The 17386-nt window shown below is 48.3% G+C and overlaps 3 protein-coding genes across 3 annotated transcripts in view; 2 read left to right on the plus strand and 1 right to left on the minus strand.

Annotated features, from left to right (window-relative positions):
* THAP11 (THAP domain containing 11) overlaps positions 1-318 on the minus strand; it is a 7733-nt gene extending 7415 nt beyond the window's left edge. The window contains exon 1 of the mRNA XM_027685260.1: positions 1-318. Coding sequence (XP_027541061.1) covers positions 1-295 — 295 coding nt within the window. The 5' untranslated portion in view covers positions 296-318.
* On the plus strand, positions 276-15604 carry CENPT (centromere protein T). The gene is given in 17 exon segments (XM_027685258.1): positions 276-377; positions 380-471; positions 473-599; positions 1109-1235; positions 1766-1859; positions 2038-2171; positions 3172-3205; positions 4292-4434; positions 4895-5323; positions 6114-6311; positions 8120-8296; positions 9022-9222; positions 10654-10737; positions 10970-11060; positions 12384-12548; positions 13326-13430; positions 15212-15604. Coding segments are annotated over 17 exon segments (2403 nt in total). The 5' UTR covers positions 276-293; the 3' UTR covers positions 15330-15604.
* Positions 15605-17217: 1613 nt separating this feature from the next.
* RANBP10 (RAN binding protein 10) overlaps positions 17218-17386 on the plus strand; it is a 68412-nt gene continuing 68243 nt past the window's right edge. The window contains exon 1 of the mRNA XM_027685267.1: positions 17218-17386. The gene's annotated coding sequence lies outside the window, so the exon portion shown is untranslated.

Raw genomic sequence — 17386 nt, forward strand, 5'->3', positions numbered from 1 at the left:
CGGGGCGGGGGCGCCGGGCCCGCTGAGCCTTGCGCTCGTTGACGCCGCGCAGCGGGAAGATGGTGGGCACCCGCACCAGGTAGGACTTGCGGCCGCCCTGGAAGTGCTCGCTGCAGACGCGGTGGCCCGTGGTGGGCTGGAAGGTGCTGAAGCAGCCGCTGACGCCCGCCCGGGAGACGTTCTTGAGCCAGAGGCGCCGCAGCTCCTCGTCCTTGGGGAAGGTGTAGAAGTGCAGCGCCTTGTCGCGGTGCGAGTTGTTGTAGCAGCCCGGCACGCAGCAGGTGAAGCCCGGCATGGCCTCGCGGGGCCGGGGGACGCCCGCGGCGCCCGGGGCGAGCGGCCCCGCCGAACTACAGCTCCCACAAGGCCCGCGCGGCCCCCGCCGCCGCCGCCGCCGCCGCCGCCCCGGAACTACGCGGGCCACAATGCACCGCGGCGCCGGCGGAACTACCCGCCCCACACTGCGCCGCGGGCCCGCTCTCGCGAGAGACGGCGGGAGGCGGGAGGTGCGTAACGGCCCCGCCATGGCTGACGGGCGGGCCCGGCAGCGGCTCGGCTTGAGGAACAGCGGCCGCCACACGGCGCAGGCGGCGGCACAGGTGCCCCGGAGCGGGGGGAAAGAGGAGAGGGAGGGAAAGAAAGAAAGTAAGAAAGAAAGAAAGAAAGAAAGAAAGAAAGAAAGGAGAGGCGCTGTCCCGCGGGGCTCGCCCCGGTCGCGCTCGGTGTGAGGGACGAGCGAGCCCCTCGCCCTTGGTTCGCCTTTACGTGTGGGAAATGGGCCGAGCGCCCTGAGTGTCGCGCTTGCCGAGCAGCCGGGCCCGTCGCGGCTGTGCTCTGAGGCCCCTCGGGATTTCGTCCGCAGGAGGGTTTGTGCTTTGGAACCCGCCCCGGTGACACCCCGAGCTGAGTTGCCTCCCGTCAGCGCATGAAGTGCCGGTGCTGTCAAAAAGAAGACGTGCGCGATTTCTGCTTGGGAATTTGGAAAAACGTTTCCCGTTAGCCGGCGTGTGTTGTCATTAGAAGATGGATGGTGGACGCTTTTGATGCTGCGATCTTTAATATGGTGGAAATACTGGTTTTGAATTGCTTGTCTCTGATTTCTGTCTAGACTGGATCAAATCCAGGGAAGGACAGTAATTCTCGCAGAAGCTCCTTGGGGAAGCGGAGACTGAGGGTGTTCCCAGACCCTGACAATGACACACCACGGGTTATGCTCAAGAGAGTCATCCAGACCCGTAAGTATCTTTTTTCAGGAGAACTGAGAACAGAAAGACAGTGTTTTGGTGGAGTTGAGAGCAGAGGCTGTTCCTTGGTAGCCCGTTATCCTTACCCTGTTACGTGGAACAGAAATCAGACCGTTTTATGACTGATTCATGCAAGAGAGGAGTCACTGCAGTTGCAGCTGAACGTGGGATAGAACTGTCTGAAAGGCCAGACCTTGCACTGGTGAAATAGTCTTCAAAATCCTTTTCAAAATCCCCTTTGCTTGGTCTTCTTATCCTGGTGACTGAGCACATAATCCTGGTGCTGCCTTTGGCTGTAGGATCAGGAGTGAGTTACAGAGGACGTGCTGCCATCTGTCACTGTTGGTTTTGTCCCTGCCATCCTTCCCAGGAGCAGAACCCAGAGAGTTTTCACCAGGTCTTTATTTCAACCCATCAATAAATGTAATTTACAGCCTGTGGTGTAGATGTGACACTCTGCTGCATTTCAATGTTCTTGCTGGATTGAATTGTGGAAAGGAAATGTTTTGGTTTCTTGGCAGAACCCCAAGTTTCACCTCTGGAACCTCGGATATCTAACCATGAAGGCACGGAAGAGGCTCGTCCAGAACTCCCATCTAAGAGGGTTTCCAGCATGTAAGTGATTTTTTTTTTTTAAATATAATTTTTACATTTATTATATGCCAGGTATGGCTGCAGCTCCTATGGTGGGATTGGGGAGCAGAACTTCTCTGCTTGTGCTTCAGTGATCAAAATTGCATCCTGTCAGGTGGGGTTTTCCGAAATGCCTCTCCAGCTTGGTTTGTTTTGGTAGGGGGGAATTGCAGCTGCCAGACCTTGCTGCTGAAGACTCATATATCACTGTGTTCCATTTGAATAAGAAAAGAAAGAAAGTCAGCATTTCTGAATTTGAGAGAGCAGCAGACAAACGACTTCTCCAGAACCAAGGTAAGGCTGCAGTCAAAAATTGCCTTGTTCAGTGCTGTCTTTGCTGCCAACTGGTTTTCACCTCCTCCAGTGCAGTTATTAGGAGCTGCTCAGCTGGGCAGTTTTAGGTTTGGAATCCTGATTGCAGTATCTCATGCAAAGGGGATATTGGAGAAGGTAAACCCCCTTCCCTTCTATCAAATTTAAAATAAGCCTTTCTGAGCCAATTTCCAGGCTCTGCCCTGACTGTATATAAACTTCTTGACTACTTTTGCAACTTGGTGCTTTTTGAGTTTTGAAGTGTCTCCAAAGGAAGAAATCACCGACTTCCTCTCAATTCCAAAAACTTTAAGATACAAGCAGCTGAATACTTTTCATTGCAATTAAGTCAAATAAGTTATAAAGTTCTTGTTTGAGGAAAAAAAAGATCTCATAGGTTTGTAAAAGATAATGTTTTATATTGGACTGAGTCTTCCCTTTAAACATAAATTTGCAAACTTGGCAAATACAACTTTCATTTCAGTTGTAGTTTGACAGAGGCAGATAAAAGACTTCTTGTTAGTGTATGTATCCTATTGGAGTAGCAACTGGAGTAGAACTCAAGGGAGGAATTCAGCTCCAGATTACAGACACCAGTACCTCAGCTCTGAATTAGAGCCTCTGTACCCGTGTGATGTACATGAGTTCTAGTTTCTTCTAAAGCTCCAGATGCACTTGTTTGGGTTGGTTGCTGTGAATGTGGCAAAATTTAAATTATTGAATCTGAGGGTATGTGCCATGTTAAATTTTCTTTGAAATAACTGTTTCCTATCCTTTCAGAAATTGCTTATTAGCTTTTTAATACACAGTTCTGAAATGTAGACAAGAAGTAATGAAGTGAACCTGTCTTCTAATTCTGTTTGCACTTAAGTGAGGGCTGTAGCATGACTGGCTCTGGAAAGAGGAGGGTCCATTGGGGTGTTCCTGTAGCCCAGTGTGTAGAGGGTAATTTCTCAACTAATGTGTCCCCAACTTTTTCCAGCTCAGTCAACGCTGGACAACACAACTTTGTTTCGGTGAGTAATCTAAAAGGTCTTAACTTCTGGCTGTCCTGAGTGTAGCTGCTTGCTTTTTTGATCACACCTGTAGCTGTGAAGAACAATACAGATACTTGGGTTCACGGTAAAGACCTGTGTTAGCAGTAACAAAACCATCCCCCTCTGCTGGTGGAATTTGAAAGTGTTGCACCACACACAGAAATTGTGGCTCTGCTCTGTATGCCCGGCTTGGTCTTGTATTAGTAGCTCAGCAATTGTTTCCAACAATAACTCAGTACACAATAGAAAATTATCCTTGCCTGTTAATTGTCTCATCTCATCAGTTGCATCTATGCAGTATTTTCTGAACCTTAAAAGTTATTTAGCAGGTCAAAGAACTTATTTTCTTGTGTTGCCTGTGTTCTTTGCAAGTGAGCAGCACGTTTGCAAAGTCAGCACGTTATTTCACCTTTCTCTCTGCAGCCCTCGCCTTTAGTGCCACACAAGGTGCTTCTTGGGGCTGAATTCCATACTTTCTGTCTTTGTTGAAGCCTCTGAACCCCCCTTTTGATTGGGCTGCCTAGAGAAAGGGACAGGAGGTAATAGAGAATGATCAGTGCCCAGGGTGCAAAATATGTACAGTGAGAAACATCTTTTCCTGTGCTTTACACGTTGCTATCTTAGCTCCCATCTCAGAACAGTCACAGTGTGTTGGTGGCTGTACTTTGCAGTGATCATTGACACTAAGCAGCTTCTTAAACTTGTTCTGAAGTCCTCCTACTGTCATCTAGAGTACATTTTACTCTCAAACATCTGCTTTCCCTTTTTTTTTTGTTATTTGAAATTTTTAAAAGTTCTGACCCTTTTGTCAGCTGTAGTGTTGCAGTGTCTCAGGGAGGCTGTAAAACAGTGTTTCCCAATACATATCCTGATGATACATATCCTGATGCTGGCTGATACTGTGAAATTAAACCAGTTGTTTAAAGACTGACATTTAATCCTCAAGGTTGTTTTTTGGGAAGTTCCTCCTGGCTTTGTCATACGTCTCACTGTTAGTACCATCATGCCTGTAGTCTGAGGGTGTGTGAATGTTGATAAATGATTTCTTCCCTCCTGTGTTTCCAGATCCCTCCGTATGTCTGTTGGTTCCTTGACGGCCCCGGACACTGTTGAGAAGAGGGGTTTGCTCCGGAGGCCGAGGAACCACAAAGCCATTGACATGGAAGCTTTCGAGGGCGGAGTGGAACAGAACATGCTGAAGAGCAATGGTTCTCTTTGTGTTGTTATTTCTCTTTTGGGAGGAAGGGCCTCACCTAAGGTGGCTTTCAGAAGCAGTTACTCAGGCCTGGCCTGTGTTTTGCAGTTATAAGGTTACTAACTCGCTCACAGAGACAGAGGGTGATTTGGGAACCGAGATTAGAATGAGGCTCTGCCTCTGTAGTTGATTCTGTGCACTTAAATGTGTGCTTTGCCCAGTTGGGTGACTTAAATCACAGGAATTGTTTGGCATCATCTTCTTCTGTGGGTACTGGGGTTTCTACAGTTTGGTGGGGTAAGTTGGGGGCACTGAAGTGGGGTCATACAGGTTCAGTGTTTGATCTGCTGAGGATGAGTAGGACTTGGTTGAATGACTTAGATTTTGAATGATTCAAGTCCTGGTAATAAAGGGTGTCCCTATGACCTTGAACAGTTTCTCACATAAAACTTGTTTTAAAACTTTCTAAACAGCACAGAACTATCTTGTGGACTCGCAGTCCGTGTCTGGGATTCGAACAACCATGATGACAAGTGATGCAGAGATCGTGCTGAACAACACGGAGCTCTTTGTTCAGCCTCAGCTGGATCAACAGAGCCAAAACAAACTTTCTGCTCTTGAACCTCAGCTGTCAGAGTCAAAAGCTCCAGCACAGAGGAGCAAGATTTCTGATGCAGCTCAAGAGACAGCAAGGCAGGACGGTCTGGTATCTGCTGTGGGCACAAACGAGGGAAGGACACAAAGACATTCTGAGAACTTGGGCCTTGATGAGGAGCACATTGACAGAATGGCTCCTGGATCTCCGGGAACACCTGCAAACCAGCGAGAAGATCAGCAAGATCATTCCCAGCAGGGCAACCCAGTGGAGCAGGTTTCTGTTCATGAAGAGGAGATGGTTGGCCGTGAGTACTGTGGATTAGGATTTGGGCTTAACAGAGATAATATGTAGGACATGTAGACAGATGTGGAAGAAATCTCAGGAAGTTACGAGTCTAGACCTTTACTCTGGTGTGGTCACTTACTTGTCACAGCTTCATTGTCTCCTGGGCCTTAAAAATCCCTTGGACACAGGGAGTAGCCTCCCTGGTCACTCTGTACCAATGCTTTGCCCTGGTTTTTCCCTGGTGTCTGGTACCTCTCTTCACCATTCATTTCCCTGCAAATACCTTGTCCTGGCTGTGTAAATGGGAACGTGTTTTCCTGATATTGCTTGGACCAGGCAAAAGTTGTGTTGAAAGGACAAGGGAAGGCACGAACAAAAAAGGGTTAGTTGCTCTGAGTCCAATGTCAGGCATTTTTAGGACAGAAGGATAGATAATGCAGAGCAAAATGTGGAGGATGTGGACTAGGGGACTGGATGAAATGAGGGGAAGATGAGGGGGAGTGAGCATATCTTAAAGATGCTGGAGTTAGTAAGGCAATAATGGCAGATGTTAATGGTGACCTAGTTCTGTTCTACCAAAGGAGGCTGCTCTCAGTGTTGCTCCTCAGGGTGAACTGAAAAGTAGTTGCAAGGATTTTTCCAACTGGTTCCTAAGGTACACTATGAACTCTCTAAACTGCTTCAAGTAAAGGAAGAGTGTTTTCTTGTGTTGTCTTTCTCTCCCTGCTTGGTTGGGTTTTTTTTACTTATGAGGAAAGCTAAAAGGAAGTTTAAAAAGATACCGGGGACACATTAATTCTCTGTTTTAGCTGTTTGTAGATTGAGCTCCTCTCTGTCATCCAGAATTTCAAGTAAATATTTGGGATCCCCAGTCACTCTAAATCCTTCCAGGATGTCTTTGAGAGAAGTTGTGTCCCAAATAATTGAAGATCTAGAAGTAAGTGATTCAGAAGAAGAGATGATTAATACAGTGAATGGAGTGGAACAGGAAAAGCTTTTCAGAGAGGGTAAGAAGTGCATTCAGTGTTGCAAGGGAACGGAGTATAATCTGATTCAAGGTTTTTCAGGTGACTTGCAGAGTAAAGTAAGACTTTATTGTGCAGTAGATGCTGCAGAGAATTTAATTCAAATCGTATCAGAGATGCTGGGCATTTCTAGACAAGCTTTCTAAAAGTGGGCTGTGACTTGCTCATGTGCTTCCTTGCCAGTATTTGCTTTGTTCACTGGGACTGCAAGTGGAATAAAGGTTCATATGTTTGGCAGGTCTGTAGTACTGCTCACCTTCCCATAGGAAAGATGTAGAGCTCCCTCTTGGCAAGGAATACCTCTGGCTGATCACTCTTTCTTTGTATATATTTTACTGCTCTACTGTATTTATTTAGGCCACGTTGGCCATTATCTTTCTCCAGTACTAACCAGCATCTTCTGCCCTTAAACCAAGGGATTGAAGGCTGCCCTCCCTTAACTAATAAAGGTTGTCACTGGTAGGTTGGGCCTTAGTACCTCCTGTTCCTGGAGGACAGCAAGTCGTGGAAGTTTCCTGCTTTCACAGGCACATTTTTGGTTTTCTCTTTGCCTTAGAACAAGCTGTTAGAAACACTGCTGGGGGTGGCTGGTGTTACCCCTTCAGTACATAAAGCTTTGGGTAGGTGTGGACACAGGTTCCTGTGTTCTGCTGAATTTCATTTTCACAGGAGGTATTGCTACAAGCAGCAAGTGCAGAAATCAGTAAAAATGATGCTTGAATCTGTCAGCAGCATCTGGTACTCCACTGTTATCCCAGCAGTGATCCAGCAGGGTGAGAGAACCACTGCTGCCTGTCTGCCCAAGGAGGCTCAGTGTCATGTTGAGCTTTTATCTCTTCTCACAGAGCTAGTTAATATTTCACTTCACTTTAGGCCCTGCACTGGTGTGGGCAGCCCAATCATTCTGGTCAGTGAGATTGGTATGACTGATTTTTGCACCACCTTTGGCCAGATTTCCTTGTCCCCTTCACTTGGGCTTGGGGCTCCCAGGCCTTGACAAACTTGTATTTTGAGTGTGAAAACTCCGAGTTAGTGGAGAGGATGGTAAAAATTCACTTTTACAGCTTCTGGTTCTGGACTCAGCTAAGATTTCCAAACTCTTCAGCAAGTGATGATACTATGAGAGTGCCCAGATTTCTCCAAGTAATTACCTGTGTTGGTTTCTGCTGGAATTGAGCTACATGATAACAGATGTGTGGACTATAGATTTAATATGCAGGAAAAAGGAATACTTGAGTACTGTTTGGCACTTCAGTAGCTAAAGTTTTTGAAGACAGGCAAGTCAAGTGTCCATATATTTCTCCTCATCCTGCCTGCCAGAGGCTCATCTGGGATGGTTAAAACCACTGCTAGGCATTCTTCTTTTTACAATGGAATATATCTCTTACAAAGCTGTTTATTCAGAACAACTGAGGAAATGAGGAGGAGAATCTGAGCACAAACTCCAGGTATTGTTAGACTTAAAGGAAAAGAAATTGGTCTTTCACACAGTCCCCAGAAGTGAGAATGGCTGTAGAGGTGGCAGATCTGGAAGAGTTCTGCTTACTGTAAGTAAATACAATTTCTTCCTTTGGATCTGACGTGCTCCCTAATTAGGTGGCTGTAAAGCAAACACAGGAAAGGTTGGGCATTTCTCAGCTGTAAAGGAAACTGCATCTGCTTCCCTTATTTATAGCTTCTGGCTGAGTTTATTTATCACAAATACATTTCAGTGGTTGTTAAATTGTGCTGGTGGCTGATTGGGGGATTTTTTTTGTAGGTGAGATGTATGATAGAATTTCCTGTTTTAGCTGCAGAACGTGGTGCAAGTGCTGGGTATTCTGAACACTTGGAGAAGGAACTGGCTGAAGAAGCAGAATTGCAGATAACTGCAGCACAGGACACCAGAGACAGAACAGACACAGCTCCTTCAGCAGGACAGGGACTGGCAGAAGGCAGCGTTGGACCCCACGTCTCTCCCAGGGCTGGTGAGCACAGCCCCTAATGCTGATGGTTCTCCCTGATGCCAGAGACCTCCCAGGCTGCATGACTGGCATCACAGCTGGGAGAGAGACTGCACTTCCTCTGCATTCTGGAATCCAGGCTAAGTACTGGGAACACGCCAAACTAATTTTGTCATTTTAAGCTGGAAGACTGCGTTTTGCCCAAAGGGAAACCAAAATTGCACTGGCTGTAGTGTTTAGAAATAGGTGATTGCAGAATGCATCTTTAGTCAAAATTTACTGGTGGAAGTTCCAGGATCAGGCAAAGATTGAAAAAATTTGGAGACCTTCTGAGTGAGTTGACAAATTGGAATCTCCCAAGTTACTTTTCCTACGTTGCTGGGTCTTCTGTAGCCAACATGCTGCAATGAAGGCTTTGGTATGGCCTTTTGAGATAGAAGTGCTTATTAAAGAAAGTTAATTTAAAAGGAGCTCAGATAAAGATTTCACTCAAATCTCTTGGGTTTCACATTACCAAGGGCTTTTTTTCTGTGGGACCTCTGCACACCTGGATGTAGCAGAGGGAAAAGTCGAGGACTCATCAGTGCTTCAGCTTATCTGGCTTTGTGTACCAACCCTAATCCTTGCAGATGGGAAGGTAACAGGTGGTTGTCAGGAACTGGAAGTTGGATTTCATTGCTATGAGTGCTCTGAAATTTTGTCTATGGTTCTTGTTTCAATGCTGTATTTTTCCTGTTTTGGAAATCTAGAACATGAGACTGCCAAAGGTGTTGGAGCTAGAAGTCTGGACAAGCATTCCGATGCTCTCTCCTCATCTGAAAAATCTGGGATGAATCCATTAGAGGAAGATGATGAACAAGATGTGCTAGAGGACCAGGCTATCGTGTTAGATTTGGATGATCCAGAGGAAGAGCCTGCTGAGGATGAAAGTGAACATCCTGAAAGTCAAGGTAAGAAACCTGCAGCAGTAGCAGATGCAGTTGGAGAAATCTTTCCCTGTTATCTCTCCCTAGATTGAGGAAAAACAGGTTAATAATGCTATTAACTGTTTAGTCCATCAGAGAGTACAGGGGAAGCTGTTGGCTGCTCTTTCTAGAGCCAGATTGTTATTGGCTCATCAGGTGCTTCAGGGACCAAGATCATCTTGTACTTTTTGAGGTGAAGGTGATGGAAGTGCACAAAACAGATGCAACTGAGTGCAGAGTGGGTTTATACATTGGCACAGGGATATGCTCCATTCTGTTCTTTCCTTCCTGACTCCTAATTTCAGGCCAACTTTTTAATGCCTTGAACTCTTGTTTTCCACAGGCATTTCCATGACTCCAGACTTGAAACCTAATTTAGAACCTTGTATTTTTTACATGGAGTTACAGGTTTCCTGTCCAGTTAACAAAAAGAGTAGACTGGTTTTTCAGAAAGCTGAGAGTTTCTAAGCAGTTCTTCAGACACTGCATCAGTTTGCCCCAAGAGTGCTGGTGCCTTTTGGAAGAACTGATCCATCAGGCTGAGTTCTCTTTGATCAAGGCCATGTCTGAGAATGCCCAGAGTATGTTTTAGTGATGTCTTCTGGGACTGGTCTTAAAGTCTTTTGAAGTACAATACACCCTGAAATAAAAAAAACTGAAGTGAGGACATCATAAAATCCCATTGCTAGGATTTCAGGTGTATTCAGCTGTAATGAGAATATCAATGTCTGTGTGTATTTGTGCAGTGTGCACAAAGCCAGAAGTTGAACTGATGCCCTTTTGCCACAAGAAAAAGCTGTAGGTGTTCTCAGGGTGTCTACAGTTGCTTATCTTGTACACAGCTGTATGAAGAGATGGGAAGATCTGGCTGCAGATCTCTCCTGGAACAGTATGAGTAGTATCTACTCTACCGGTGGAAAAATATGAGTAGCACCTTACAGGTCTCGTTGGACAAGGAGAGTCAGGGAAGAGGAAAAATTATGGACTTTTGTCATAAATCTTGCCTCAGAAATCCCAGGATAACTAGTCCCTTTCCCTGCATCCTGGTCCCTGTTCCTCCAGTGCTCAGAGATGTTTATTCAGGAGAAGCTAATGCAGGCAGCCATGGTGGTTCACCCAGCCTTGCTTTCTCCAGGAGATCTCTGACCCTTCCAGCTGGGGAGTTTAACTCTCAGTAGTACCTGAAGCCTCTACTAGTTGGGCTTGGCTTCTCTAACAGGACAGGTGTCTGAGCTCTTAGGGGATGTTTGGGAAGCTGCCACCATTACAGACAGACTGGATTGTTGGGCTGAACTCAGCTTGCAAGGGAAACTATCAGGCAAGAAGCCCTGCCTGACCACTCCTCTTCCAGACAGGAAGCTGCTCAGTGTTTCAGTTCTGTTAATGTTGTTTTCTTTCCTGCTCTCACTTGTTAAGAAGTGAAGAATTTCGAGAGTGAAGTTAGACAGTGCAGACTAGACTTGGAGGAAACTGCTATGGGCAGTTCCCAGCAGAGAAGAGGTGAGATGCTGATCACATGAGCCTTGGCTGGAGGGAGTTATAAAATCTGGCATTGCAGCAACCAGCACCTGTGCTGGCTCAGGGTGCTGTGGGGCCACAGCCAGAGCACAGGCAGCGTGCTCTGGGCCAGCCCTGTGGGAAGCTGGCTGGGTTTCTGCTGCTGCAGCAGCATTGGGTGCTGCAGGAGCTCTGAGAAGAGAGTTCAGTTCCTCAAGTCCTTTTTTTCCCCCAGAGGTTTCCATGAAGACTCCTGCGTTTGTCCGTGCTGCAGCCCACAACCCACTGCTGTCAGCTCCTCGTGATGAAAAACCTGCTGCTCCCAAGTAAGTCAAAGGCATGTCCAGCAGTGGCCTGGCAGGAGAGTGTCTGAGGGTGTCAGTGTCCAGGGGGAAGAGCAGAGCTTGGCTCTGCCAGCTGCCCTGGGCTCTGCCAGCTGCCACAGGGAGTGAGGAGTCCTGGAGGTTTTGGATCGTCCACTGCTGCAGCAGCTGAGTAAAGGGTAAATCAAGTGAATCTTCCAGAGCAGGTCTGATGCCTTCAGTATTTCCAATAAATGTTCTTGTAATATTTTCTTGTGCTGAAGGTCAAAAGCTTTCCCTAGGAGTTTTTCCACTGGTAAGCTGCTCTGGAACCATAGAGTCCATTATGGGATGCAGAGGCCCTTGCAGACGAGGGGGAATTAGAGATGACAAGGTGCTGATCACATGGAATGACATCCTTGCATTGACTGCAGAAGCCTAAAGCTGTGTGCAGTTGCCTTGTGCTAACTATAAAATGAAGCTCTCTTAGAGGCAGAAAGTGTACCTGTCCTCTGCTTTACTCCAAATTAATTAGCATTGGCACCATCTTAACTAGAAATTCAGTGAAGCCGTATGCTTCATCAGAACCACTACCAGTGGGTCCTAGGGAACAGGAGGAATTTTCTAGCCCATGACTCCAGATTTTTGTTTGTCAAAGCAATAAACAGTAAGACCAAATTCTTGTGCCCACATCCAGGTGGACTGGAGAGAGTCAAGTGGTCCATGCACTCCCTCTGTGGGTTAGCCTGAGGTTCTAAGTTTTTTCTGTTGTTTTCCAATCACGTACTGAGTGAATCCGTGGATTTCACTTAATTCACATTACAGTTATTCCTTTTTAGAATGGGAAACAGTTGTAACTTCCTTTGGAGTTACAGTCTTGTTTAAGGGGGAAAAAACCCAAACAACCAATCAAAACCCACAGAATAAACCCACTGAAGTTTGCAATAGTGTAGAATTGTATTCTGCAGAGCAGCCTCCCCTGTCCACAGATACAGAGGTGACCTGTGGATGCCTCAAACTTCGTGCACTCCTGGAGAGGGAAAACTCCAGGGATGCAGTGGGAACTGCAGCCATGTGTTGGAGACAACTGGGGTTTGCTGACAGTCTGTCACACAAACAGGCAGTCTCTCTGGATTGCTTCTCTCAGGGTCATGATGCCACATGAACTGTTTGCAACCCCCTGGGCATGAGGGTTTTGAAGAATTGGGAGGGAGAAAGGATGAAGAGCACGAGGTAGTTCTTACCCCTTCCAGTTCAGCATAAGGTTTGTCCAAACTCAGCCTGGTGTTCTCTGCATCTCCCCCAGCCTTGTTCACTTCATGTGTGAATTTTCAATTTCCCTCCAAGGTCTCCCGTGCAGCTGCTGCAGCCCAAGCGAGTTCCAGGGAGATCAGGAACGTCCCAAAGGAAACCACGGGAGCCTCAAATAGCAAGGAGTTTGATAAAGGAGGTTTTTAGCTATTTTGTAAAAATGCCAGTGACCAGAGAAGCATTCAAAATTGTTGAAAAATGGTAAGTAGCAACAAACTGTTCTTCCCACTCTTTTTAGTGTTTTGTTTTGTTTTTTTTATTTTATTTTCTCACCTGAAGTAATAAGCTTGTTGGAAGTGCTGCTGACAAGCTGACAGCCCTCCCTTTCCAGCTGGGAAGAGTCATGGGAGGTCTGAAGACAAGGGCAGAAATGTGCTAAGTGCTTTGGGCTGCTGTGTGGGTATCTGTGACCAACCTGGCCTTGCAGGAACATCTGGGTTTGTCACAAAAGATTGTACCAGTCACAGCCTTGTCATCATTCACCATGAGCAGGATGGCTCTGGGTAATGGTCATTGTGCTGGGCACAGTGGGGGTGTCCCAGCTGTGCAGTGTTCCACTGGAGTCCAGGTTTTCTCAGCTTTTTGGATGTATAAACCATATTATCTTCATCAGTAAAATCTGTGGATTGTTTGAACAGTGTGGCCATAAGAGCCAGTAGTCTGACTGTCAGAGCTGATTTCTCTCTGACTGGTGTCAACCCCTGTTCCTGCATGTGTGGGAAGTCTGGGAGAGGTTTGGTTGTCAGATGTGCAGCTGTTTCACACCTCTCTTGGCCGTGGAGCTCCAGGGAGCCTGGGCTGAGAAGCCAAGCTTTGTTCCTGAGGTGGAGAGTTTCCTCTCCCCCAGTTTTCCCTGGCAGGCTGTGAGCTGCACAACGAGCAGCTCCAGTGCAACTTGCCCTGCAGAAGTGGACGAGCAGCTGGTGTGTTCACACAATCCACAGCCTGATTTGATTTCCCTCCTCATTCCCCTTTCAGCTCTGAGAAATACTTCAAGCAGCTGAGCAGTGATCTGGAAGCTTACACCAGCCATGCAGGGAGGAAAACAGTGGAGATGGCTGATGTAGAAATGCTCATGAGAAGGTAAAGGGTTGTTTCTTATTAACCTGCAGTAGTTTTGGGAGCGCTTTGGTAACACCTGGTTGTTGTCAGGGTGTGCACCAGCAGTAAGTATTTGCACAGTAAATGTGGTTTCTTGTGATTGACTCTGTGTGATGCCACTTGGCCACCTCTCCCAGGAGGGCATCCCTGGAATCGGGGTTTTACCCTCGATGATGATGGTGGTGGAAGGGGCAAGAGGAAGCAGCGAGGGGTTGGGAGTGCAAGAGTCATCTGAGGAGCAATTAGCAAGAGGAGGGGGTTTTGTGCAAGGGTGAAGCAGTTACAGCTGGGAAATAGTAGAAGTAAATGCTGAGAGTGAAGCTGGACTGCACCGTTTCATCCCGGAGTGATCTCTTTGCTACAAGCACTTGCAGCTGACACTGAGCATTTTCACATGCCCTGCTGTCTGTTTTGGTGACTTGCTCTTCCAGACAAAATACCCATCTTGCTGCTTCTGCATAACCTGATATTTGGGATCCAAACTGACAGTTCCCCTCCAAAGCAGGAGAAGGAACCTCCAGCTCGGGCTGGCCTCACCTGACAGTGGCATTCCCTGCCCAGCACCTGGATGAGCTGTTCTCAGAGCTGCTTCACTGCTCTCTGTCCTCTGGGCTCCCTCGGCTGCCCCAGCTCCTGCCTGAATTTACATTGTCCTGTCCAATTTACATTGTTCCTGAGGTGGAGAGTTTCTTCTCTCCCATTTTTCCCTGACAGGCTGTGACCTGCACAATGAGCAGGTCACAGCATTTGTTCTTGGCTTGGCAGCCCTCTGTAAAACTGTGTGAAGCCTAAAACAATCCATTGCTCTTCACTGAAAGTCTTTACTCCAGGTTGTTACTCTTGGTCTGCACTGGAAGAGTTTCCAATGTTGATAAAGTCACCTGAGGGATTGTGCAGGGCACAGCTGATGACATTGGCTTAGCACAGGCCTCTGTAGGCAGAGCTGGTCCTGCTGCTTAAAAAGAATAATCTCTTGCTGTCCTGATCCAGAGATTTCATTTTCCCAAGGGACAAGTGTGTGCTGAAGTTGGCATGAACAGGCTGAGAGGCACAATGGGTTGGTTAGCCAGGTTTGAGGATTCTGTGCTCATGTTATTTCACCTTTTTCTAGATGTTTTTATGCCTTTCCACTGCCTCCTAAAGGGATCAGGAATTGCTGCTGGTTCATGCATAAGAACAGTATTTCTGTTCCTTTCACAAGCAAAGTGTGAATAAATGCTGTGATTTTTCTTTCCACAAAACTGGGAGATGCTGATATTTTTTTTTTCATGCCAGTCAGCTAAATGGTGCACTGGAAAACTACCTGGCCTACACAGTTGGCAAATGCCAACCACCTCTGAACTGTGACTAAAGAAATCTGCTGGGTACTGAGCTATTTCTTTCAGTTACATCATTCTGTGTGTGTTTTCAAACGGTGGTAAAATTTATCCCCTGGTAGGTGGGTTGTGAATTTAAAAAGCAACGAGCTTCTGTTTTGGTACAGATCAATATAGATGAATATCCCTGTGATGAACAGAGGGAAGCTCTGTGGGAAGCTGCAGGAACCCTCTGGGTCTGCTTCCCTGTGTGGGCAAGCCTGGGATCCGTGCTGTGCACAGGACCTTGTGAGAAACTGCCTGAGAACAGGAATCTGTGCCTTCTCTGTCACAGGCAGCCACGGCATTTCACCTGTTAAATGCAAAATCATCACTGCAGGAAAGCTTTACTCTGATGCTGAGTGGAAAGACTCTGCACTAACAGCTCTGTTCTCTTCTTGGCCACAGGCAAGGGCTGGTGACGGACAAGATGCCGCTGAACGTGCTGATAGAGCGTCACCTCCCCCTGGAGTACAGGAAGCTCCTGATTCCAGTGGCTGTGAGTGGAAACAAAGTGATCCCCTGACGTGGAGGTGCAGCCCTGACCCCTGTGGGGTGCTCACGGTCTGCTCCCAGGGGCTGCCTGTGGGGTGTTCCATGGCCCTGCTCCCTGTGATGGTTTTCCACACGGAACCAGTCGGGCAGGGACTGCCCTGGGCAGGGGCTGGTTGTGCTGTGGCCTTCACCCCTCCCTGCTGGGTCTCACCAGCCCTTGTTACACGCAGTTTGACTACCCGTAATTTTTTATGTTATCTCTGAATACTTGTACAGCTCTGAGGAATAAAATATGTGTATTCTGCATGATGCAACCAAGTGCTGCTTATGCCAGGGACCCGAGAGGCTGCTGCACTGTGGTGTTCAGAATGTTCCTGACAGGCCTTTAGCTGTGGTGATGCTCTTCATGCCAACCAGGGACTTGTGTTTGACACACCCGTGGTGGTTTCTGTGGCTCAGCTCCCCCATACAGGTGGTCTGTGCTGTGCTCCCTCGTGCTCCTCACGCAGGGAGACAGAACAAAAGTGGTGTAGGGTTATACAGAACCTAAACCACGCCTGGAATGAGGTCAGACCCAGCAAAGGATTTCGGGTGCCAAGGACTGTGACCTTTTGTAAAACAGTTCAGAAGCTGGGGAAGAATGATGCCTGTCACAGGTACCAGGCTCGGAGGGATGGAAATGGGGATTGAACTTTCTCTTGTGTGATTTTCATCACCTTCAGTGTCTTCATGGAGAGCTCTCTTTAGTCAGAGCAAGAGGCTGCAGCTCTTTCCTTAAGCAGGACTCCAGTGGCTCTGACAGTCATGGCTTTGGAATGGTGACAAGGGCCTGTTTATTGCTACAGAGACATGGAAAAAGAATGGAGACATGGAATTATGTGTGTCATAGACCTAAGAATGAACCCATAGTATAAATCAGCTCAAGGATCTGGTTTTTCTTCCTGCTGCCTGTGGCTTCACAGCAGGAATTTTAAGTTTATTACTGTAGTGTCAGTATATACAAAAATACATATAAAAATAGATTTTATATATATATATATATATATATATACAAAGTCTAAATATAAATATATATATATTCTCTCAGGGAAGAGAAAATCACGCAGCATGCAATGGGGAACAGATCCAGTCCAGGGCTGAGGTTGGACCCAGCTGGGAGCCAGAGGAGCCTCTGGGAGCTGCACCGAGTCAGGCGGGGCCCCTCATCCCTGCCCTCTTAGCTCCAGCGATGGTTATTCCCGGTGCGAGTTCCCGGAGCCCCTCCTGGCTGAGCTCAGTTGGTTCTTCAGTCCCGGTTTGTTCTTTAGTCCCGGTTTGTTCTTCAGTCCCGGTTTGTTCTTCAGTCCCGGTTTGTTCTTTAGTCCCGGTTTGTTCTTCAGTCCCGGTTTGTTCTTCCCTCCCGCTCCCGCCGCGCGCACTCCGTTTACCCGTCGCCATGGCAACGCCCCCGCCCGCAGGACCCCCTCGCGCGCCCTCATAGCTGCCCACGCAGCGCCTGACGCGAGGGCGCCGCGCGGCGGCCGAACCCGGCCCGTGCGCGGAGGCGGCCGGCGGGCGCCTGCAGGCGCGGGGCGGCCCTTGAGCTCCGCCGTGTCGCGGAGCACGCTGGGAATGGGAGTCCCGAGCTCGGCGGCGCTGACGGGACCGGAGCGAGACGGGGACACAGCTCCCAGCGTGCAGCGCGCCGCTAGGCGGGACGGGGCTTCGAGCGCGTGGCCTCTCGGGAGTTGTAGTCTGGGCAAGCGCCACCAGCGGGCGGGCGGGCGCGGTGTGGACTCCACTTCCCGTCGGGCAGCGCGGCCCCATTGTGGGCACGCTCGCAGCCCATTGGCCGCCGGCCGCGGCCGGGCCCCGCTCCCCGCCCGCTGACACAAAGCGGGTCCAAGATGGCGGAGGCGGGCGCGGGGAGCCCGCACGGCGGGGACGCGGCGCCGCCGGGGCCGCCCGAGGAGCAGGAGCTGAGCCGGCGCCTCCGCCGCCTCTACCCCGCCGTCAACCAGGACGAGACGCCGCTGCCGCGCTCCTGGAGCCCCAAGGACAAGTACAACTACATCGGCCTCTCGCAGGGCAACCTGCGCGTCCACTACA

Source organism: Neopelma chrysocephalum, unplaced genomic scaffold (genome assembly GCF_003984885.1).
Source record: "Neopelma chrysocephalum unplaced genomic scaffold, ASM398488v2 Primary Assembly neopelma1_68b, whole genome shotgun sequence".
Classification (NCBI taxonomy): Eukaryota; Metazoa; Chordata; class Aves; order Passeriformes; family Pipridae; genus Neopelma; species Neopelma chrysocephalum.